This window comes from Triticum aestivum, chromosome 3A (genome assembly GCF_018294505.1).
Source record: "Triticum aestivum cultivar Chinese Spring chromosome 3A, IWGSC CS RefSeq v2.1, whole genome shotgun sequence".
Classification (NCBI taxonomy): Eukaryota; Viridiplantae; Streptophyta; class Magnoliopsida; order Poales; family Poaceae; genus Triticum; species Triticum aestivum.
In genome coordinates, this window is record NC_057800.1 from 128,632,542 (window position 1) to 128,657,164 (window position 24,623).

Genomic DNA, 24,623 nt, shown 5'->3' on the forward strand with positions numbered 1-24,623 from the left:
GGCGTATAGTAGCTCGTCCAGCGGCTGCAGGTCTGCTTGGGATGTTCAACTTCATAAGATCAAGCTCCCTCAAGTAACTGCATATGAATTGATGTGTAGCACCAGGACTTTGGGAAATCGCCTCATGGAGAGCTTTTCTCGGTGCCCATTAAATTGCCCAAATGGCGAACCAACCTGTGGTTGGATGGTTAGAGGGACTGTGGTATCCCCAACACATCAGGATTCAAATCCTGGTGCTCGCATTTATTTCTGGATTTATTTCAGGATTTCCGGCGATGCACATTCAATGGGAGGAGACATTCCCGTCGACGACCAGGTGACTACGGTGACTTCGTAAATCTCAAGATGATATGCCGGCTCAGTCTTTCGGAGGTGTTCATAAGGGTAGGGTGTGCGTTCATAGGGATGAGTGTGTGCGCGTGTATATGAGCGCTTTGCGTCTGTACTGATGTTCAAAAAAAAATCCCGCTATAATGTTCCACAGTACGTTTCTTTTATTTGAACTGCAAATGGCCGGCCCAGTTGGATGGACCCTATGCGAAGCCAGCCAGAAGAGCTTCTTGACGCACACGGGCGTCCGACAGGGACTCTCTGAAAAAAGACTGTTGCGAATGAGGGAATCAAATTGTCCAGCAATGGACCTGTAGCCCATCAGCGACGGCCTCTAAAGCCCACTAGAACAACCACCAGTCCCGCTTCCTCTCCAACCCCCCCACCACCACCCCCGCCATTGCCGAGCCACCCGAACCGGCGGCCATGTCGAGATTCTGGAGACCTGGGGCGGAGAAGCCGAGCGCATCGCTCGTCGACGACGAGGAGGGCGGCGTCCTCTTCCTCCCCACCAACACCAACGCTTCTTCCTCCTCCTCCGGGTGCGCTCACTCAAACCCTAAACCCTCTGCCTCCTTCCCTTCTCCTCTGCGCTCCCCTACCTGAGGTTCCTAAACTTGTGTCGGGGTGCTGCTGCCTCTGTTTTTCTTGGTGGTAGGTTTGGGTGCGCGTCCTTGGAGAGGCTGAGGCAGCGGCTGCCGGTGTACAAGTACCGCAAGGCCATCCTATACCTGGTGGAGCGGCATGCCACGACCATCATCGTCGGCGAGACGGGTAGCGGCAAGTCCACGCAGATCCCTCAGGTACGTTCCTCCAGGCGATTTTTTCGTACAGCCAGTGCGGGTCCCTAGATCATTTGAGGATTTGTTTCTGTGCTGCGCTCTGTCGGGGGCATTCGGCCGAACAACTGGTGTGCGTGTACGCGCGAAGTGCTCAACCGACAGTGTGCATCATTGGTGTCATATTTGGTGGTTGTTCTGTTTGGATTCCAACAAGCACCGCGCGTTTACTATGTTCTATGCTCTGGATTATTGACTGGGCGAGATCACGGGCTTTGGCTTAAATTTGTAGTAGTGATGGTTCCTCCTTCCTGCATTTGATCGAGGCCTCCAGTTGGTATGTACTATTGTGTGCCCACACCTAGCAATATATATCAACATAAAAGACTTCTCGCAGTAGGATAGTAAGCATGAACGATGGCTTAGGGATGACACCTACGGGCATTATCAGAGAAGAGGAGCGAGGGGACAGAATAAAAATAACGAGAGGTGAAACACTGTTTACAACTTCGCCAAATAGATCACCAACGTACCTGCATACCTGTCAGCAGCTCTTACATGAGGTTTACACTTATCTCCTGCTCATATATTGGCTCCTCACTTGAAGTATTACTCTCCAGCTAAAGTTCTGTTTCTTCTCAAGCTACCATCTGGTAAATAATTTATATGGCTGCTGTGTTGGCGTGTTTATGGCCTATCTGGCAACTGTCATGGTAATATGCGTTCAGTTTTAGGGAGAATATATCACTACAATACAATGCAAACTCAATGCTGGGCACAATCATGCAGACATTTTTTCTAGCGCTTAAATCAACACAAGAAAATATTGCAAAAGTTATCCAGAGTCTTGGCCTCTTTGGGTGCTGTACTGCTGTAAAACTTTTCACGACTTATATCTTTCAAGAGGAAGAAAGAGATTTCCATTGAGAGCAGTAACACACGCTTCCTACCTCATAATAATTTGTATCGTAACAAACATTCAATTTGGCTTGAAAGGTTCTATAAAGGTAGGCTGAACTGAGACCTATCTTTGTAATTTATTCTGTATATTGTTTGACATTGAAATTTGACTCCATGCTGAAACCAAATTAGTTTGCTTAGTCGCACATATATTTCAATTTGACTCCGGATCTCCTCCAGCTTTTGAATTTCAACATACATACTTGAAGGTTGAACGGAAAGTTTAGTTTGGTTGGTGAAAATGCCAATTTGTATTATTTGAAAGAAATGTAAGCCACAGACGTCACTCTTCTGCCTATTGCCTATCTCATCATCTGTAGCTCTTATGCCTATTGCCTATCTCATTATCTTACTTGCAGATGATGTTTCGTTTCTAATTTCATTGTATTATGAACCAGTATCTTAAGGAGGCTGGTTGGGCTGAGGGTGGTCGACTTATAGGTTGCACCCAGCCAAGACGATTGGCCGTGCAGGTATCAAATGTTTAAATGTTCATCAAGCTGTGTATCCTAATCTAGATGCTATGTAATACTAGGTTTCTCTTTTTACCTTCTGCTGAGAGCATGCACCAGATTGTTCTTTTGGGTACGTCCCTAGCATGGCGAGTAAGGCTCTTAGCTAATTATCTAGAGCAAGTTTCTGTATTACTTCTGGATGTTCTCCTATCACATTCTACCTCTCTTTATATATAGCTTCAAGTCCATGCTAAATTTGTAGCAAATCAAATCCTAGCAATATGAATCTAAGAAAAAGAAATGATTAGAGATAGATAACTCCTAAAAGATAAGCCTGGAGGACTTTCTCAGGCCTCAGCCATGGAGGTTTATCCAGCTTCCCCATTGTGACCTAGCCGTTTGTGACAGGGTTGCCATGTGGTAGTGGCCGTAGTGTCCAAAAGTGTGCCTGTAACAGGGGACTGCATCCTGCAAAATTATGTATCTTAACATTGAACAGATGGTTGACAATCCAACATTGAAATGCATTTTTTTCGAGAAAACACAAAGATCTTTGCGTTTCATTGCATTGAAGAGAAGGGTGAAAACTTTATTCATGTGGTTCAGCGTGATTTCTGGCATCATATACAGAGCAGTCAGCTGATAGAACCATATCTGTACTGCTTAGAAGATGGTAGCTGAACAATTTTTTTACTGCATTGGTATTACTAATTTTCGTATGTTTCAATTTTTCTTTTCTATTAGACTACATTTGTAGATGCCTATCTTTTTGTGACCACTTCCCTTTTCAACCCATCTTAATAATTTGAACAGACGGTTGCATCAAGGGTAGCTGAAGAAGTTGGTGTGAAACTTGGAGAAGAAGTAGGATATACAATAAGATTTGAGGATGAAACAAACCCGGTATGATCTAAGTTTTTCTCCTTGCACTGGTTTTCTTTGTCTGAATTCTACAGCATGAAACACATTTTCGATCTAATGGGTTTCATCCCTATGTACTCTGCTTATGCCTAAACGGTTTGACAGGGCATGACCATGATCAAATTTCTCACAGATGGAGTACTGATTAGAGAAATGATGGAAGATCCTCTTCTGAGCAAATATAGGTGCCATTTTATAACCCTCAATATTAGTATGACCTTAAGCTTGCAATCCTAATTGTCGCACATCATGTTTGATAAAATTTATCTCGATGTTGTGATTACACATTTGTGGTGAACTGGTGATAATCGTAGTGGAGTAAAAACACCTTTTTCAGTCGGACGGTTCCATACTAGTTTTACATTATTGATTATTCACATACCAATCCATGATTTTCTGTTTTATTAGTGTCATTATGATAGATGAAGCTCATGAAAGATCCATTTCAACCGACATATTGCTGGGACTCTTGAAAAAGGTTTGCAATTTGAATCCGCAAGTCTGGTTTCTCTTCGAGTCATCTGTGAATAATGTTTACTTTCCTGCTTTGCATGTTTCCTTACATCAATTGACCAGATTCAACGCCGTCGGCCGGAGTTACGCCTAATCATTTCCTCTGCAACAATTGAAGCAAGATCAATGTCAGCCTTTTTCAGCAATAGGTTGGTCCCTGTCTAGTAAGAATTTGTTTCATATCCTTTCATTTTTGCAATTCATTGCCATGTAACTTCCCCAAGAGAAAGAAGTACAGTGCGACTACCAGGAATCCTCAAGAAAGTGATGTAGTCAGAAAGCTGGTCTATGTAAAGAAGCACAATTGCCTTTCAACTATAGTAAATCTATAAGACATCTTCTTTAGCCAGTAAAGAAGCAACAATTGCTTCTCAACTATAGTAAAACCTATAAGACATCTTCTTCAGCCATCAACCATGGTAGCAAATTATTCCCAATTCTTGGTAACATTATGGTTTACATTGTTCAGGAAGTCGCTACGTGGTACTCCCTCCTTCCCAACATGTAAGGCATATAAGCTTTGTCCTAAGTCAAACTTTGTTAATCTCGACCAAGTTTATAGAATAATATATAACATCTACAATACCAAATTGTGAAGACACAGTTGTTAACTCTATAAGCACACCATTTGCGCTAGCAAGTTAGTTAGGGTCTGATCTTTGAATCTTCTTTTATCTTCTCTCATGGACAGGCGGAAGAATTCATTGCTCAAGCCTGCTGATGATTTGCCGAACCCAGAACCTGCTATACTTTCTGTTGAAGTACGTTTTCCTTGTGGCTGAAATATATAGATGGTGAAGGGTTCTCCTCCTTATTGATGAGAGTAAATTGGTTATGCTTCTACAGGGTAGAGGATATACAGTAGAAACTCATTATCTAGAAGAACCTGTCTCAGACTACTTACAGGCTGCTGTGAATACTGTTCTTATTATTCACGAAAAGGTTAGTTGTTTTGTATGGTGTGTCAAACAATAGATTCCATGTAGGTTGTTATGCTTCTTAAAATGCATTTGATCATTTGGGAACTTTTGGTTTCCTTATATCCGAGATTACACTTGACTTTTCTGGTCCGTTGATTCGTTGTATCGCATGACTTGACAGTTATTATTTATTTCTCATATGCTATACTTCTTATGAAACAAATAGCAAGTGTATTAAGATTTAGATGCTCCACTGCAGTAAGCATCTCGTCTGCATCACTTCTCAACATTAGTTTATAATCTCAGAGAAATTTGTTAATGGAAGCAAAGCTGACATGATCAATGTCCATCATATAAACAGACATATTTTTTCTGTTCCTTTTGATAATGTTGTAGACATGTAGTCCTTGAGGTGAATTTGGAGCTATCATCATTCATCTTTGTAGTGTAATGGTAGTGTCTATTCCTATATTTTATTTCCATTTTGAAGGTAAAAGAACTCTTCCAATCATCCAATATTGGATAGCTTTCTTTTATCTCCACTCATTAACTAATTTCTGCAGGAACCACCTGGGGATATTTTGGTGTTTTTAACTGGCCAGGATGACATAGATGCTGCTCTTAAGTTGCTAAATGATGAAATTCAACATCTGGGAAAACACTATTTTGGTAACTCCTTTTTCCGAATGTTAACAATGAAATAGGTCGTCCTTGCCACTTTTGATATAAGTTTGTGGTGGTAAATTATGTTTTCTAAGGCATTCAGATTGCTTTGATTATCAGATTTGGTGATTTTGCCTTTGTACTCCGGCCTTCCGCGGGGAGACCAAGTAAGTGGCCCCCCTCAGTAGTGTTATAAGAAGAATATAGTTGGCACTCCATGTTGACGCTATTTAGTATTTGTTGGCTTTCTAGGATCTCATTTTTGTTCCTACTTCCAAAGGGAAAAGAAAAGTTGTGATATCAACAAACATTGCTGAGACATCATTGACTCTGGAGGTACCACATGTGACATGTCTTTTCTAGCAAATATGATTTGACTGTCACTAATTTCTCTAAATTGCAGGGCGTGGTGTACGTTGTTGATAGTGGATTTTCCAAGCAGAAGTGCTATAACCCGGTACATTCTATTGTCCCATTGCAGTACTTCAATCTGGCTGACCTGGATATAGCTTTGCTTTTATTTCTTCTTTATAGTGTTTCTTTGTGAATCCTGAAACTTGAATGCCAACAGCTGCAATGATCTTTGTATAGTGCCTTGTACATCTATCAGGAAATCCTTGATTTGGCAATCCAGTACAAACCTATATGCGTAAAATAAATCCAGATGAGTTAATTCAGGATCCATCTCTTTATTTACTTATGGATCTGTTCAATAGTTTGTTGTTATTTATGGCATACTTAGGTGTTAACACATTCATGCACTGTGGCATTTACCCCAAGTCTCCCACTCCCTATTGAGCTAGAGGGCGGTTATATCTGAGATCAAATTTTTTGGTGTAGTTCTTTTGCCATGTTTAGTCTTCTTTGTTGTAGCTTAACTCTATATCTTGTTGTGCAGATTTCTGACCTCGAGAGTCTAGTTGTCGCACCAATATCTAAAGCTTCTGCAAGGCAACGAGCAGGCAGAGCTGGAAGGGTGCGACCTGGGAAATGCTTTAGGTATGTTGAGCAGTTTTTTATTGAAGTGTTGGGACTGGGATTGTTAATTTACGTCTCCTCTTTTATGGCAGTCCTTGATTTATTATGCTGGTCCATTTTCACAATTCCTAGTTCTCAACTCAAATAGTTTCTTTGTTGATTGCTTTATTTATTTAGTATTGTTTTTCTTTTTAACACGCTTAGTTTTGAATATTTTGAAAGCCAAACATTCATGCATTATAAATTCTGTAGATCCAGTATTCTGCAGACTGTAATATTATTCATCTTAGTATTTTACCACTTTGTTCATATTATAAGCTAATATTTCCTGCAGGCTTTACACAGAGGAATATTACCTAAGTGAAATGCAGTCAGATGGCATTCCAGAAATGCAAAGGTCTAACCTTGTTTCCTGCATAATACAGGTATCTTGGCCCATCTATTTCATGATTGTTATTGTTACATTAAAATAAATAAGTAGATATCATATACTCCCTCCGTCCCAAAAAAAGTGTGTACTAAAGTTGAGACACTTATTTTGGGACGGAGGGTACCATAACTTGCAGTTATTAACATATTATTATTTCTTAGTACGCCGTTTTTCCAACAGAACGATTTTTGCTGAATGTTATAATCATCGATAAACCCTACCTTTTGGTGCTTATGCCGCACAAGGGAACTTATGTCAGTTTGTGGAGTGAGGCATTTTGGAGCCCGAGCTCCAGCGAGCCTTTTTTCTTGAAAACTTGAAATTCATATTTAGAAGTGTCAAAAGATTGTGAAAACCATTTCATATGTATATAGATGTATTCTACATATGTGTAAAATTCCATTAGAAAATACTTTACCATGTGAGCTACACAAAAAAGACATTCGTGGATTTATAGTAACAAACAATGTGTGTACTGTTTGCTAATTTCAAATGGTAATTGTACCTGGCGAATGTTCTCTGTAAGGGGGGCGGCAAGCGAAACATCTTTGCTGGCAGCTTTTAGTTGTAAAACGAGATCAAAAGACGACAGTTTTTAAACGAAAATTGCCTTCTCGGGGAGAAACTGCCATGTCTTCTGAACAAAATGCCACCTATCCCCACTTCATCACAACTAAAAATGCCATCGAATCGTTTGCATGTGCCACTTCCCCTGGCGAACGTTCGCCAGTTAGGAGGGTCCTTTTCAAATCCATGTATATGTTGTTCTTGTGTACACATGCATAACAACGCGTATTACATGAGAAATTATAGGTACATAGATCACATCTATATGTACATGTCAAATTATTTTACACTTGGATATTTTTCCTTCTTTTTTTTTTGGAAAAACAGACTCACTAGAGCCTGGAATCGAAAATCATTTTTCGCAGTTTGTGGCCTTATATGCAGATCAACCATTTTATATCAGAAGACACATATGCATGACATATTGTTTGTTGCCGACTAATATGAATTGTTTTTACTTTGTATTGAAATTTAGATATGCCAATTGGCAGTTTACAAAGTAAGGTACCAGTCATTGTGAAGACTTAATTGTTACTACTAGAGAATTAGCACATTGAAGATGAAGACTCTAAAACAATATTACTAAACTAATTATATATTAGTATCTCCCGTGTTCATCAGCACATTAACCAGCTAGACTGTTAGAGCTTGTCTTCACATCTCTAAATCAATGGTGATTAAAATCATGATAGATACTCCCTCTGTAAACTGTTATACGATCGTGTAGATCACTACTTTAGTTATCTAAAAGATCTTATAAAAGTTTACAGAGGGAGTATATATTATGCATTTATTGTTAACTTTGACAATCCTCTGGCATTTCACTTTAAATAATGTGTCAATTTCCTGCATCATGCATAATAGTTTGACAATGCAGCACGATTCACTTATGCACTTGACTTGCTTAGTCATGAAACCTGGAAAATGCCCCAGCTGCCCACAAAAATGTACTCCCTCCGTTCCTAAATATAAGTCTTTTTAGAGATTCCAATATGGATTACATACGGAGCAATGAGTGAATCTACACTCTAAAATATGTCTACATACATCCGTATTTAGTTCGTATTGAAATCTTTAAAAAGACTTATATTTAGGAACGGAGGGATTAATTCATAGAAGATACTCTCTACGTTTCTTTGAAAAGTATGCACCAAAACATGTCCTTTAAACTGAATATTATTGATCTAATTTCCTGACATATATGATGTGAAATCTTCTTGAGGTTTTTGCACATAATATAAAATTTACGAGTATTACATAACACATCACTTGTTATGTTCTGTGATGACAGTTGAAAGCGCTAGGCATAGACAACATCTTGGGGTTTGATTGGCCAGCTTCTCCATCACCAGAAGCAATGATTCGGGCTCTCGAAATTCTATTTTCACTAGGAATCCTTGATGAAGATGCCAAACTAACAGTTCCCATTGGTTTCCAAGTTGCTGAGATGCCTCTGGTATGTGTATCTTACTACTCCTTTTCTCTTTCTGATAGTGTACTTATTCTTGTTTCTTCAAGAACATTTTACAGTTGGCTAATTGAACTAGTATCAGGAGTACATCTTGCTGTAGTAGTGACTAATGAGGCAGTCCTGTCATGACAGCCGAGTTAAATCAATTTGTTCCTGAGTTTGGGGCGTGTGAGTTAGGAAAATTCGCTAGCCAGCCTCAGTATTTTAGCAGTTTATCTCTAAATATTAGAATTTAATGTGATACTTATGGCAAAGAATTGCACAAGCATGAAAATATTGCGTGAAAAGTTGAAATTCCGACCAGTGACATGCCAGCTCCCACCGAGAAAAATGGTTACAACCCATTTGACGGTAACTGAGTGGCTATGGAATTTGGACTAGTGGTTTAAGAAAGTCATGTAGCAAGTATCTCAGTCTACTATAGCATGATAGAGTAATCATGGTTGAATGAATTATTTATGCCATATACTCATATCTTGAAAGATACTCAAATTTAAATAGGACTAACATAATTAATGTCAGTGTGACCTGAGTGAAACAATAATTCCAATAGGAAAAAAAGATATGCATGATATATATATATGTACACACACACACACACACACAAATATCACTGATATATTTTTGCCTTGCCATCTGCTAGGTTCAAATAGTAATTTAAGTGTCTTTAATATTAAAGAGAAGTTGGTGATTGTTCATCCACGCCTTCTCTCCTCCTCACAAATGAGACATGTGGGCTTTCACCTAGCCATGCCAGCATGCACAACGCAAGCAATGATCATTAAAGACATTCTCTCGGACTATGCAACATCTATTGGCCTCAAAATAAACTTCCACAAGTCAACTTTGATACCAATTAACTGTCATGAAGACACGTACAACTACATTGCAACCATCTTCGGGTGTGTGGTGGGCAAAATGCCCTTCACATACCTCGGTTTGCCTATGGGGACAACCAAGCCAACTATGCTAGATCTTTTCCCCCTTGTCTGTCGGGTGGAACGCAGGCTTTCGGCTACCCTCAACATGATCTCCTATGGGGGAAAATTGTCCCTTCTCAACTCGGTCATCACCTCCCTAATCATCTTCGCTCTTTGTACTCTCAAGTTGCCAGCGAGCATTATTGAACTTCTGGATAAAATCAGACGCAAATGCTTATGGACCAAAAAAACGGAGAATGGTGATTCTTGTAACTCTCTGGCGGCTTGGGACATGGTCTGCCAACCCAAGGTTTCGGGCGGCCTCGGAGTCATTAACCTCAAAGTACAAAGCGATGCACTCCTGTTAAAATACCTTCACAAATTCTATAACAGATGGGACTTTTTTTCGAGAAAATGCAAAGGGCTTTTGCATTTCATTGCATTGAAAAGATGGAGTTTTGATACAATCCTCCTTTTGGCTCCGACTCACAAGGCTGTCCAGCTTCGGGGCAAGTCGTAGGGACAACACTTTGGTGAAGATCTTTGCCACTAGGTGAATAAGACTTATAGGCCGGTAGTCATTCAGTGTGGTCGCGTCCGCGCGCTTCGGCAGCATGGTGATCAGCGCTTGGTTGAGTTTGCTGAAGCCGCGGCCCCTCATCTCATAGAGCTGCTGGAAGACATCCACAAAGTCTTGGCGTACCGTGGTCCAGCAGGCTCGCACGAACTCGGCAGTGAACCCGTCCGGTCCGGGTGCCTTGCGCGCCAGAAGCCGCTTGATCGCCTCCCAGATCTCTGCAGCGCTAAAGGGAGCATCAAGGTCTGCCAGGTCAGATGGCGTGATCAGCTCTGATAGGTCCAGCGTGCATTCACGGTCAACTGCGGTGCCCAGCAGTGCATCATAATGTGTGAATGCCTCTTCTGCCATGTGCTCATGATCGGTGACCACCTGGCCGTTCACGGTCAGGCTGAAAATCCTATTCTTCTGCCGCCTGAAGGAACATTGCCGGTGGAAGAAGGCTGTACTGGCATCACCATCTTTCAGAGTGGCTATCCGTGCGCGCTGCCGGGCAAATGTGCGCTCCATGGACGCGAGGCCAAGATAGCCGATCTTGAGCTGTTTGCGTAGCCAGTCCTCATGTGGCGTCAACTGCCGGTCTTCCCGAGCTTTGTCAAAGCGCGAAATGAGTTCACGCGAGATTGCCATCTTATGTTTAATGTTACCAATCGATCGTGAGCTCCAGCTTGTCAACTTGCGTGCTGTAGCCTGCAAGCGAAGCATCAGCCGGCGAAAGGGGTCAACGTCATGCACAGACCTCCAAGCCGTGTCCACCGTCGCGTGGAAGCCGTCCATGCGCAACCACAAGTCCTCGAAATGAAAACGCCGAAGGGCAGCCGGGACCGGGGCACAGTCCAGAAACAGCGGGCTATGGTCCGAGATCGCAGAAGCGAGGCAGCAAAGGTTGCAAGCAGCATGGGCTTCCCGAACAGATGGGACTTGCCTTGGGTGGATCTCATATGGAACACGTATTATAGCAACAAGATCCCCCATGCAGCTGACCCGTGCGGATCCTTTTGGTGGCGGGATGTCATGAGACTAATGCCCATCTACCGAGGGATTACCAAAGCCCAAGTCCACACGGGGAAGGACATACTCTTTTGGAAAGATCATTGGACGGATGGTATACTGGCAGAGACACATCCACGGGCTTTCTCTTTCGCCTCACAGGAGGATATTTCCGTTAGAGATTTCTTGGGCGCCACGACTTTACACGAAACGTTTCATCTGCCGCTCTCGGTTCAGGCGCATGCAGAGACTAGAGATCTTCAGAGTATCGTACGTGATATCCAACTGAATGATAGCCTCTCGGGGAATGATAGCTGGATCTGCACTTGGACGACCCAGACGTTCTCGGCCAACAAATATTTTAACTTTTACTTCAGGGAGGTCCGAGCCCATCAAGCTTATACCTGGCTTTGTAAGTCTAAGGTTACAATGAAAATAAAGGTCTTTGGGTGGCTTCTCCTGTCCGACAGACTCAACACCAGAAACATGCTGAAGCGAAGACATTTCAACACTGGCAATGACTATACTTGCCCCCTCTGCGATTCCAACGTGGAAGAAACGCTTGAACATCTGTTCTTCGGTTGTGCCTTCAGCAAAGACTGCTGGTCTGATATTGCCATAAGTTGGAGCGCTCAAGGTTCACGATTGGATTGGATAAGCACAGCCAAGGATGCATGGAATAAGCCAATGTTCATGGCAATATTCCTACAAGCTACATGGAGCATCTGGAAGGAACGAAATAATAAGGTTTTCAGAAGAATAACACCCACGAAAACATCCTGGATATCAAGGCTAAAAGAGGACCTCTCTCTCCTAACTCATAGGGTTGGAGAAAAACACACCTCATTTCTCACTTCCTTTATAGCTACTCTTTGATCTTCTCCTCCCCCCCATCCCCAAAGGGGCTGGCATGTACAAAATCATATGTAAATTCACTCATTCATTAATTTAATTACACACTCCTACTGTTTCAGGTGTCAAAAAAAAAAACAATCCCACGTTTTTTCTGCCCCACATGGTGCAACATCCCACACTATTTTTCAAACCCCTCGTTAAGCCTGGCTACCACCTGGGATCTAGACTGTCCCAATAGACCAAAAGTGATCTTTCCTGCGCACTTTGTCCTCACTCATGCGCACCCGGGAACAACTTCCCGGTTGGTCACTCATCCTCAAATTACCCCAGGCCAAGCACGCTTAACTTAGAGGTTGTTTGGAGCTGAGCTCTGGAAAAGAAGGCGCACCTTGTTGATATGAGTAGTCTATCATTCCTTTTAAGCCAGAATGTCACACTCCTGTTACTTGATTTTAGGCCCATAGATTCATCGTATAATAACAGCTCCATGTCGATCTCAACGATGAAACAAACTTCAAAGCAGCTGAAGTCTTTCTGTGGTCCCTTGCTTCCCCATTGTCCTCCAAGCAGCCCCACCCCCATGATTCCATCTGACCATCTGCTCTGTCGCCGCATCCTTAAGGCTATCAGTGCTGATACCTGTCACCTCTGTCCTTTTGAAGCCACCAGGTCCAAACCTCACCAGCCAGCGCTTCCTATCGACACTGCCAGTCAACTCAGCATCTGGCAAGTGGGTTTTCGACGCGATGCCAATGGAGTGGTTCACATGTTTGCGTCAACGTATGGATCTAGGATCCGAGCTCACCTCGTTGCCCAAGATGTAGGGGACCGCCCCAGACGCAGGTCGCCCCACCACGACTACAGTCGCTCAGGCGAAGGGCTTCAGTGGCTAGTTCTTTTCAGCTGCAGCTTCACCAGAGTTACCCCACAGAAACAGCGGTCGAAAAAAGTTCTAGAGAAACTTTAGTCCAGTTCTTTTCGGCTCCTATCCCCCTTGCCTTACTTTCTGAATTGTCTGATAAAAAGTCAGTAATGCCCCTTGGCTGTAATTGTGTGATGTTCTAACTTGTATTACGTTTTTCTTCCTGATGTGTTTATCCAAAGTGGTCGGATCCTTCCCTGGACCCTGCGTAAGCGGGAGCTACATGCACCGGGCTGCCCCTTTTTTTATGTGTTTATCCTAGATGCGAGCAAGAGAACAATTTACGAACATCATAAAGTACTAAATGGGGGGTGGGGTGGGGGTGAGGGGTGCTTTTAAGAGCGTAAGGTGAGGTGCCACTTTACACTCATAAATATATAATAATGTATGGCAGCCAATTAGGAGATGTAACAAATCATAGGCCTCAAATCATCTTCTAGAACGGCGCCCTTGAACTTCAGCCAGATGCGGAGGAGAAGCAGCATAAGCAGACGCGGAGGAGAAGAAACAGATGCGGATTAGAAGAAGCAGAGGTGGAGGAGAAAAAGGGCAGCCAATCAGCCAGGCACATATAGAAACAGAGCATCGGGTGGGGATGGAAGCAAGGGAGGGCGGGGAGAAGAAGATAGAGGAGGGGGGAGGGGCCAGATGGGGATCAATGACAGGAGAAGAAGCTGGTGGATCTGGCCGCCGGCCGCTGCCTAGAGAGGAGAGCAGAGGAGGGCGGTGAGAAGTGAGACGAGGGGGAAAGAAGATAAGATGGGATCCATATCTTGCCGCGCTGCTGGGAGAGGGCTGCACCAGATTAGGAGCAGCTGAGACTGGAGTGGAAGAAGCTGGCGGCGCAGATTGAAGCTGCGAACGGAGGTTCTTCACTCTGCAGTGGCCGTCGCCGCCAGAGAGGAGAAAACTCTTTCTCCGCAAGCTTTTGGTGTGGACTGGTCTTATTCCCTCCCCCCCTCCTTCCCACCTTAGTTGCGCATGTAATTTTGCCTCTGTTCTCTCTTTCCCTCCAGTTTCCCGCACGAGTTTGAGAGCTCAGTTACCTGCTGCCTACTCTGACTATGGCATCTGATTTGGCCCAATGCGGTGCCTTGCGCGCCTAAGCGACACTCCAGATGCCTCAAAGCTCCAAGGCGGACGCCTTTCGAAGCTGCCAAAGAGCTCGACGCCTTGCCGCCGGAAGGCGCCCTGCTGCCTTAGGGCCACCTTAAAAACAATGTAAACTAGATGATTCCCTGTGCTTTTCGGCGGGAACATCTGCATATAAATTGTTGTAAATAAATTTTTACTGCGGGAACATTTGCAAATTGTTTTTAAAAAATTACCATGGAACTCAGTTGGCGACCCTAACAGGTAGATCTAGAAGCCAATACAATCTGCATCTAATCCATCATCAGGGTTGAGTTTCAATTGAAGCTAATACTCCTTCCTTACCTAGATCTAACATAGAGTCCTGAAGACTGGACCAATTCAACCAAGCCATAAGCGATGCTGCAAGTAGTATATTGTGGAGCATCATAGGAAAAGGATGATAATCTACTTATCTACATCTACAGCAAACAAAAAGAGTAGAGGTCAGAGTTGAATAGAGTCCTACTTATAAGGTAAACCCATGAGCGCTTGCTGGCTTTCAACTATAGAGCCCAAAAAAGCTATTACTAAGAAAATGTCTTAGGCTGTTCAAATAATTGTTTCTGTGGTGTCAGGAAGTACAAAGAGCAGACCGAGTGACCATTGCAATTCTTGCTTATTGATTGCACTTTCACTGCATAATCAGACCACAGTAGGTGAATACAAATGGATTGCTTGTTTGATGGGTTTCTATGCTCTTATGATGCTTTAATTATCGACTTAACCATCAGGCATACAGTTTTACTCTCCTGACTGTGCTCAATGACTTTCTGATAGCACATGAAATTATGCTGCTATGTCGACCATTTACTTACAGGATTTTATATCTTTCCATACTTGTGCAAGCCTACTCAATTATACATTTATACTTGTACTGTCTTTTATGTACATCTGGTTTACTTACATTTTGGTGAATAATGCTCTCTTCTAACAATATTGCTTGATTTTCTGCAGGACCCCATGATCTCAAAAATGATCTTGTCAGCAAATGATTTTGGATGCTCTGATGAGATATTGACGATAGCAGCATTTCTATCTGTTCAGGTTAGGATTTTTGTCTGATATGCCTTTCATTTTTTGTGTGCTATTTTAATCTTTGGATTGTTCTGATAACCACCAATTTACAGTCTGTGTGGGTCTCTATGCGGGGAGTGAAGAAGGAATTTGATGAGGCCAAACTTCGGTTTGCCGCTGCTGAGGTTTGCAGGATCAACTTGCTGCCTCATATCTTTGGTTACACGGGAACCCTGATGTTACTTTGCTGCTTTTTTTTTACAGAAATTTTAGCTATTAATATTTGAAAACTAGACCAACAGGGAGTAGACATTGTTTTTTTTATTAACGAAAGACAATCGTGAGGCACTCCCCTGTAGAGCACATGGCTCAAACGTGGGTGGTGGGCTGGGTGTGCAGCCGCGCACGCGTATCTAGCAAACGGGTTGACACCCAGTTCTCTACTCAACCATTAATATTGACACTCATTTTGGTGCTTAGCGTTGCCAGCTGCAAAATGTGATACCCATATACCACAGTAGAGGAATATCATGTTATTAAGTATAATCCTTGTTTTCATTTCAGTTAACTCATGATCAAGTTCCTAAAATAGACAAAAGACTAAACAACTGCTCTCGTTTTCAGATTTCAGCAAAATCCTTAATGGTTATTCTGCTTAAACACTCTCATCATTGATCATTATGGGCTTACAAGCAGTAAGCTAGCACTAGTGATACTGACTAGTTCTAGAAAAAATGATTTTGGGCAGCTCATGATTAGTGTTATGGAACAAAACTTAAGAACTTTTATCGTGAAAACGCATACGACCAGCATCGTCCCTATTTAGGAGCCTACTTCTCTGTGTTCTGCACATGCATGTGCAAACTGCCAGAACTCAGAGGTATGTTCTCCAATAGCTTGTGTGCGAAATTGTTGGTAAAATTGTCCATGTCATCAACCAACAAGTTATCAGACAACTATTTGAATAGAGTGCATCTAATTCGTTAAATAGAAAAGGAGATAATGAATAAGTTTGCTCTCTTTTCACCTTGGAGCTTGTGCAAGTGTTGTTGATTCAAGTTCATACAAGTTTGCTCTCTCCTTCGATTCCACATCATCACATATCCTATGTGGCAAAATTTACCTACATATATCATTCAACTATTGGAGATGCCCTAATTATATTTGCTCTTGGTTGCCTTTTCATCTTTGCCAATGGTCTTGAGTCTTGTATTTTATGTTGTAACCCAGGGTGATCATGTAACATTCCTGAATATCTACAAAGGATTTCACCAGTCTGGAAAATCTAGTCAGTGGTGTTACAAGAACTTTTTGAATCACCAAGCACTGGTCTGTTTTTGTTGTTTAAAGACATCATTCTTTTTAATTAAGAATATGCGCATATCCAAAGCTATGCTATTCTTGTTGCACACATCCATTTTGAACAACATTTTGTGCTCTTTGCTGCAGAAGAAGGTCATTGAAATCAGGGCACAGCTTGTCAGGGTAGTGAAGAGGTTTGGCATACAGCTGAAATCCTGCGACAGAGATATGCAGGTAGGATCTTTCCAGCTTTTTTCTCGCACATCGAACATTTTGTAGTTGGAGAAGCACACAGAAGGCACAAGAACTTACAGGGCCAAATGGAAAACAAAAGGCAAATAAAATCACCGAAACAAAAGCCTGGGCTATTAAAACAAAACCCACGTACGCTAAGCTACAAAAGCAGGAAGGCAAAAAGGAGCAACAGCGTAGCACTACGGCATGCCCATCACGTCCGGAGGCCTATAATGCAGCGGTAGCCTCCTCAAGGAGTTGGTGCTGGCCAGCTTACATTGCTCAGCTTCGAAATATTATGTTTCATGCACCATCCAGTAAACCCAAGCAATTCTTCTATTGAATTGCGAAAGGTGAGACTTGAACCCAAGCCAAGACCTCCTGGCTCTGCTAAGTGTCAAAAAACGTCTTACATTATGGGACGGAGGGAGTAAGTCTCATGCACCAACTATTAGAACCAAAAGTCTGAACTGGTGGAGAAGGTCGAGCAATATGTCCTCCGCAAGTGAATGGCAGTTTGGGTTCGCCCCATCGAAGACGCAAGGATCTTTTCAGTTTCAATTATTTTGTCTATGATAACTTATACCCAAGCTCTGTGTGTGTACCAGGGCTACTTCAAGTGTTTTCTATAATGCCGTCCTGCAAAATAATAATCTTAAATAGTAACTCTTATCCCCATGATCCGTACATCCTTTAAAAAAGAACATTATTTTGGCCGCTGCCTGTTAATTAAGTTGGTCATTTCAGTAATATCCATAACTGAATGAAAATGCATTTGCTTTTCAGATTGTGTTATTATTTGTATGCATTTTTGGAAATTATATGCTATTATGAAATGGAATGACTATATCCAGCTTTATTCGCATAGAACTCAATGACATTCCAATCCGGCATTGTTTCTCCTCATTTGTGGAGAATATGCATACAATGCACAATTTGGAGTTTTGGACTGTTAGGTATCAACATTTACCACTCAGATAGTCTAACGACTATTTTCTACTAATTGTTTGTACTAGTGGTTTTCAGTATCTTGCTCTTATAGAATTATTTTACAACTCGTTCTACGTACTGGTGAAAATGCTTAGAACTTCCTGCCTTAATCATTTCTTTACGAGCTGCGGTTATAATGTCCACAGGTTGTTGAACCTTTCATGCACTTATGCTAACTGCAGTGTTATCTCAATATTCTGCAGGCAGTTAGAAAGGCCATTATTGCTGGTTCGTTTGCTAATTCATGTCATCTGGAGGTATTTACTCACATATTACATTATTGAGCAAATGTCATGTTATCATATATCTCTAGGATGTAGCACGTAACCAGAGCTTCGTTTCATCTTATCATACATCTCTAATTTTTTTTTGTGGTTGATGTGACGTGCCCTTGCACAATTTCTTTAATTTATCCTCAATAAGTGCAGCTATCAGCTGCATATGCAATTGGCATGTAAGTTGCCGTTGTCCCTACTGACTTTCTCTGCTACACAGGAATATGGCCAGAATGGAATGTATAAAACAATTAGGACGTCACAAGAAGTTTACATTCATCCATCTTCCGTGCTCTTTAGGTAAGTTTAGCAATTTTTTACTATATGACATTTATTTGGGTGTCTCTGTGGTATAGCTCCTTATGCACTTCTTTGGGAACAATGCACCTCGTGGACTTCATGACATTGCCCTGACATTTTAGGGTTAATCCAAAGTGGGTCGTCTACCAGTCTCTTGTTTCAACTGACAAGCACTATATGCGTAATGTAATTGCCATTGAACCATCATGGCTTACTGAAGCTGCACCGCATTTTTACCAGTTCCGAACACCCAATCCAGCTCCGCATTAACTTAACCGTGGTAATTTCTTACCCAATTGTGTTTTCCTTCCATTTGTCCATTGTAACAATGTTTTTAAGTCATGTTATGTTGATTGCAGACGGTGCAATGTTGCATTTATGGTAAGAGTACTAAGGTCGGCTGGGGTCTCACTATTTCCATCAGTCCATTTGGGCCAGTATACCAATCAGTATGACTTGTTCTTATCAAATAGTATGAACTACTTTGAAGAAAATCAATTGGGGCACATTTGGTGGGCAAAGAAAGTAAGTCTCATTTGAATATTATCTTTGTTTGCTCAAGCTCGACCTCACACGTGCCTTCGACTCCATCTCGTGGCCCTTCCTCTTTGAGGTGCTGCGCAAGTATGGATTTGGGGACCGATTCCGGGAGTGGATGGCCATTCTGCTCTCCTCGGCAAGCACGCGGGTCATGATCAATGGAGTTCCCGGTCCGCCAATCTGGCACCGGCGCGGCCTACGACAAGGTGACTCCACCTCACCACAACTCTTCGTGCTGGCGGTGGACACCCTTGGGAGACTGATGCGACACGCCCTACAGACCGGCATCCTTCAGCAGCTGCATCCCCGACGAGCCATCCCGGCGATCTCTCTTTACGCCGATGATGTGATGATGTTCTGCCATGCCACTACTGAGGAGATCGCCGCTGTCAAAGGCATCCTGGACGTGTTCGGTACGGCTTCTGGGCTCCGCGTGAACTACGCCAAGAGCTCGGCCACGATCCTTCACGCCGGCGACTACGAAGTGGGGCTGCTGGAGCCACTCGGGTGCCCTGTCGTGGCCTTGCCGGTTACCTACCTGGGCATCCCGCTCTCCACTCGCCGCCCATCCGCAGCGCAGCTGCAACCCCTCGTCGACGCGGTGGCGGGCCGGCTGCCTTCCTGGAAAGCTTGGCTGATGAACAAAGCGGGACGGCTAGCGCTCGTCAAATCGGTGCTTAATGCAATACCGATCCATCAACTGCTAGCGCTTGCGCCCCCAAAGAAAACCCTGAAGCAATTAGAGAAGATTCAGCGCGGGTTTCTTTGGGCCGGCCGCGCGGATGCCCACGGTGGACATTGCCACGTCAACTGGCGTAAGGTTTGCCGGCCACTTGAATATGGCGGCCTTGGCATCCGGGACCTCGAGCGCACGGGGCTATCACTTCGGCTGCGCTGGCTATGGCTCACGCGCACGGACACTACTCGAGCCTGGCAGGGGCTGGACACGCAATTTACGACGGAGGAGCGTGCGCTCTTTTACGCCTCCACGACTATGGCAATTGGAGATGGCAGGACAGCCCTGTTCTGGGAGGATCGCTGGCTTGGTGGCCAATCCGTCCGCGAGCTTGCGCCTAGACTCCTCAAGTGCATCCCCAAGCAACGTCAAAAATCCAGAACGGTGGCGGAGGCCCTGGCCGGCAATAGTTGGGCACGTGACATCCATGGCCTGCTAGGCCTCCCAGAGATCGGACAGTACCTTCAGCTCTGGCACTTAGTGCAACATGTCGAGCTGTCCAATGAGCCGGACAGGCTGCTCTGGAGCTGGACAGCCAGCGGCGTCTACACCGCCCAGTCTTGCTACTGGGCAACTTTCCAGGGCGCGACGGGCTGCCACTCCTGGAAGCTCATTTGGAGGAGCTGGGCACCGCCCAAGGTGAAATTCTTCCACTGGCTGGCATGTCAAGATCGCTGTTGGACCGCGGAGAGACTCGCACGCCATGGCCTGCAACATCACCCGCGGTGCCTTCTGTGCGATCAGGAACCGGAGACGATCGGGCATCTGATGCTCACATGCCCATTCACTAAACAGACATGGCAGGAGGTCTTATCTTGGCTGCGCTTGCCGGCGCCGGCGCCCGAGCACGACGGCTCGCTCATGGATTGGTGGCTGCGCGCAAAGGAACGCACACCACCAGCGCTCCGCAAGGCGCTCAAATCTGTGGCACTTTTGGTACCGTGGATGATCTGGAAGCATAGAAATGCGTGTGTTTTCGACCATGTGTCCCCATCGCTGAACGAGCTTGTAGACAGGATCAAAGACGAGACCAGATGTTGGGCAAAGGCTGGAGCTCAAGGGCTCAGGGTCGTTTTGCCATCATCCTGGGACGTGCACTGAGCCTCTGTTGTCTGTGTGTACAAACCGCCTCCTAGGAGGATGTAAATACCCTCTCTTTCCAATGCAATGAAACGCAAAGGCCATTTGCGTTTTCTCGAAAAAATATTATCTTTGTTTCTATCCTTGTCAGCTGACATATATTTGATATAATGAGACCCCACTCCACTTTGATTTTATTTAATGTTTTGTAGGAATCTTCCATCTTGTAGAGGCACAGTTTCTTTCCAAACTAATGGAAACCACCATGTTTGTATATAATTTGGACTTATGGTGCTATCCTGTTGCATTAACGATATGAGTATATTTTCGGTCCCCGTTATCTATCCTGAATTGCGCATATGTGGCATTGCCTTGCTGTCTTACAAGTAGGACATTCATTGCCCCTCTGACGGACCATTGAACTCAGCCGTTCCCACCAAATCTGAACATAGAGGCACTGAAATTCAAATGGACTTTGGATCTTGCTGTCTGCGATGTAGTATCAAATGCCCTCGGCTATATGGGGTTGTACCATCAAGGTCATATAAACACAGATGATATCTTTTATCGTTTGAAGACTTGATGAGTAGTAGCTGGGTTATTTTTTTTTTTTTGCGGGGAAGTAGTAGCTGAGTTATAATCTGGAGTTTATTGAGAAGTTAATTATAGGCAAATGAAATGCTCTTGTATTGCACATAGCTTCAGCGAATAGCAGCAGCAGTAGTATTACTTCTTTCAGTGTGTGTGTAGTCCCAGTGTGGATGTTGTCCTAAATACTTATGCACGTGGATTCAGCTGTTTTTGGTCTTTCGGGGCGTGCGGTAGTTTAGTTAGCAGTCCATCTATCATGGGGCATACTTCAGCGTAAAAAATGAATCAACGGGCTGGTAACCCCAATGCCCCAGAAGTTTTTCAGTACCGAGCTCCATGTCGGTACCCTGTGTTGTCAGGTGGCTAATTTTGGTCACCTGCAGTGATCATAACCGCTTCGGCCAATTCATGCTTATTGGCTTTTCCTAACTGTTGAATGCTTAGGTACAATTTATTATTAGATACAACTACCATCACATCCGTTTTTCAGCCAATATAGATTTCAGTTTGCGTTACACTCCTACTTTAGGGATTCTTGTCATGTTCCAAATATCAACTCGTCCATCTTGATCATAAACAACTAGATTCTTTGTCACTGGGGCATAAGCAAAGCAACGAGCAAGTCAAGAAGCGAAGAAAAGAAGTTCCAAGGTGCTGGTGTTTCCCAAAGCTGTGCTTTGTTGCTTTCTGCTTCCACTTTTTTCTTTTGAAAGTGGAGTGTAATCCAGCGGACAGTTTGAACTTTGAAGAGTACTCCTATATCTTCAACATGACGCAAAGAACAGTTAGATTGTGGTAGGCCCTAAAATCTAAGGAGTCGCCAGTCAGCATCGTATCCAACGCAGTTAGTCCTCTGCTGATCTGAAGTCATGCCGAAAACGGAAAGGAGTGTAAAGGGTTGTGTCGAATCCGAGGCCATATATTGGTGCTCTATGTAGCCTCTTGGCCGGTTCTCCGTTGTGTCATGCGGCAAGTTTGTTGCGGATGCCAAATGCAACGATATCTTAACTTAAACCAGCGGCGTAGGCCTGTCCATCTAGAATAATGATGGTTCAGGTTAACTGGATAATAAAATAGGTTACACAGTGGATGAACCTATATCGTTTGGCGCGTTTTTGCGACTGCAATCTTGATGGAAGTGCTTTAGCCACGTCAGCTTGACAAGTGTCGCGGTTGCAGACAGATGGAGAGCCTCTTTCTTCAGCCGAACCAACGCTTGGGATTTCATAGGTCCTCAAACCTACAGGAGTCAGCAGTCCGCATTGTATCTTGTGTTCTTATATTTTAGTTCAGATATCTAGTGTTCTTACAACTTGGATTGGATCTCCCACTTTGTCCTGCCGGCAAGTCATCTTATTTTGTGGTGGCTATGTTTTGAACTCTACTTTGTTTCTTCTTGGATACCAACGTACTACGAACTTTCTTTTCTCGCGGTGGAGACGTACTATGAGCTAGGAGAGTATCAAGCAATGCATATATAGCCAAAGCCCAAAGGAAACGACATCTTAAACTTTTGCCGACTCTTTGACAAGTTTAGCGCAGCTAGAGGAGTACTCTACGTGGTAGTGTTGCAACGAAGCTGAGTTTTTTTTTTTTTTTTTTGCGGGTGCAACGAAGCTGAGCTGTTGGCGAAATTTTCAACTAGCTGACTAATTGCTTCACCACCGTCAGGGGTGCACGATTATTTTTCTCTGGCGGTTGGCTAAATTTCAACACCATGAATCTGTCGAAAGCTGAGCTGTTGTGTACGTGTACAGGATCAGCGCTCGGTCCAGTCAGGATTACATCTCCGTGCGAGCACGTACGGGCTTTGTTTGACGTTAACCCCTCGCCACGTTTCCCCTCGCCGTGTACATCCCGCGGGCGGTCCGCCGGCCAGGCACCAGGAGACGCGGTGTCCGATTCGCGCGGCTGGCACGCGTCGAGGAAACAGGCTGAGTTTGATCTATCCTTCCTGTCGATCGAAAGCGAGACGGGCGATTGAGACTCGATTCCAGGGAAGCAGTCCTTGCCGACAGACTACATATCTTTGTTTTAAGGCGTCAGGGTGGAATGGTAGATCTTGCGTTCCTGCAGCGATGGGTGGTTGATGATCCATGGGAGGGAGCTCACTGTTTTATGTTCTTTTCAGACCGGGGTGATCGTGATCGTGATCGACCACTTGCGGTGTCGCATTCGAAAGTTTGGGTGATGTGGTACACTGGGAGATATTTCTTTAGCAAATTTGTACGGAACAGCACTTGGAAGATCCGAAACCACTTGCTACTCCTCCGTCCCATAATATAAGACGTTTTTGACACTGGCGGAGGAAGTAATATTTTTTATAAAGAGAATAAGATATTAATATTAAGGTCATATCAATTACATCTGACCTTTGTAACGAGGCAATTCAAAAGCTAGTCAAGACATTAAGGATGCATAGAATATAAAATGATGAAAATACTACATTAAAAAAGACAAAGAAAGCTGACACAATCAACGACTCGCAATAGACTAGCACTGGTCATCCACCGTTCTTGACAAAACACGAGCTGCGAGAAAGGTTCTATGAAAACTACGCCTCTAAGAAAGTAACAATGCTTAAGTGCTTCTGTAGCGGGATCCAACCATTGCATGCTGGATCCTGGGTTTCCACCCTGAAGAGCACATCTGAGCTGACTCCAAAGCAATACCTTTAACAAGGTCATGACATGTGAAAATATCGTTATTGTTGGGTGCAACCATCCAAGGTCAGACCTAAAGTTTTCACTCTAAGAGCTTGAGAGACAGTACTCGAAGAGAAGCACCAAGCCAAAGACACCATGTGTTGTTGCCACCCTTTGCCGAAGAAGAAGCTACATGGAAAGGCATCCACACACCATAGTAACAGGAAATTAAATCCTAGCCGTTCTACGACATTCATGTCGAGGAGTAGCCATTCCTATGCACACCCTTGGCCTTGATATCACCACGCGGTCAAATTTATGTGTGCGAGCACATAACAATGCAGAGTGCCAAACATCATTGGGTTCCATCTACCACCCACATGCTCCAAAATCTTGAGTAGAGGTCGATGAAAACCGACGCCGAGACATGTCGACAATTCCGCGGCCGCCATAGGTCGTAGCCGTACCACCCCGAACCTCTTGATGCACTATACGCGTTGTCGCCGTCGTTATCGCTTCACCGATGCCATG

At 43.8% G+C, this 24,623-nt stretch overlaps 1 protein-coding gene across 4 annotated transcripts; it reads left to right on the forward strand.

The window, feature by feature from the left end:
• Positions 1-664: 664 nt before the first annotated feature.
• Positions 665-23,767, forward strand: LOC123060656 (probable pre-mRNA-splicing factor ATP-dependent RNA helicase DEAH9). Of its 4 annotated transcripts, none has more exons than XR_006428086.1 (25): positions 665-872; positions 989-1,133; positions 2,468-2,542; positions 3,338-3,427; positions 3,551-3,630; positions 3,854-3,923; positions 4,022-4,107; positions 4,650-4,719; positions 4,805-4,900; positions 5,442-5,547; positions 5,662-5,708; positions 5,794-5,877; positions 5,945-5,998; positions 6,440-6,540; positions 6,854-6,944; positions 8,808-8,972; positions 15,340-15,429; positions 15,513-15,584; positions 16,630-16,728; positions 16,849-16,935; positions 18,129-18,182; positions 18,421-18,500; positions 18,623-18,780; positions 18,860-19,025; positions 23,205-23,767. XR_006428086.1 is itself a non-coding variant. In XM_044483456.1 (24 exons), exons 1-23 carry the CDS (start codon positions 757-759, stop codon positions 18,768-18,770), a joined length of 2,106 nt encoding a protein of 701 aa, XP_044339391.1. In that variant the 5' UTR covers positions 665-756; the 3' UTR covers positions 18,771-18,780; positions 18,860-19,046. The 4 variants fall into 4 exon arrangements, 1 of the variants encoding a protein (XP_044339391.1); XR_006428085.1 differs by lacking the exon at positions 23,205-23,767 and adding an exon at positions 21,069-21,657; XR_006428084.1 differs by lacking the exon at positions 23,205-23,767 and adding an exon at positions 19,114-19,400.
• Positions 23,768-24,623: the final 856 nt, after the last annotated feature.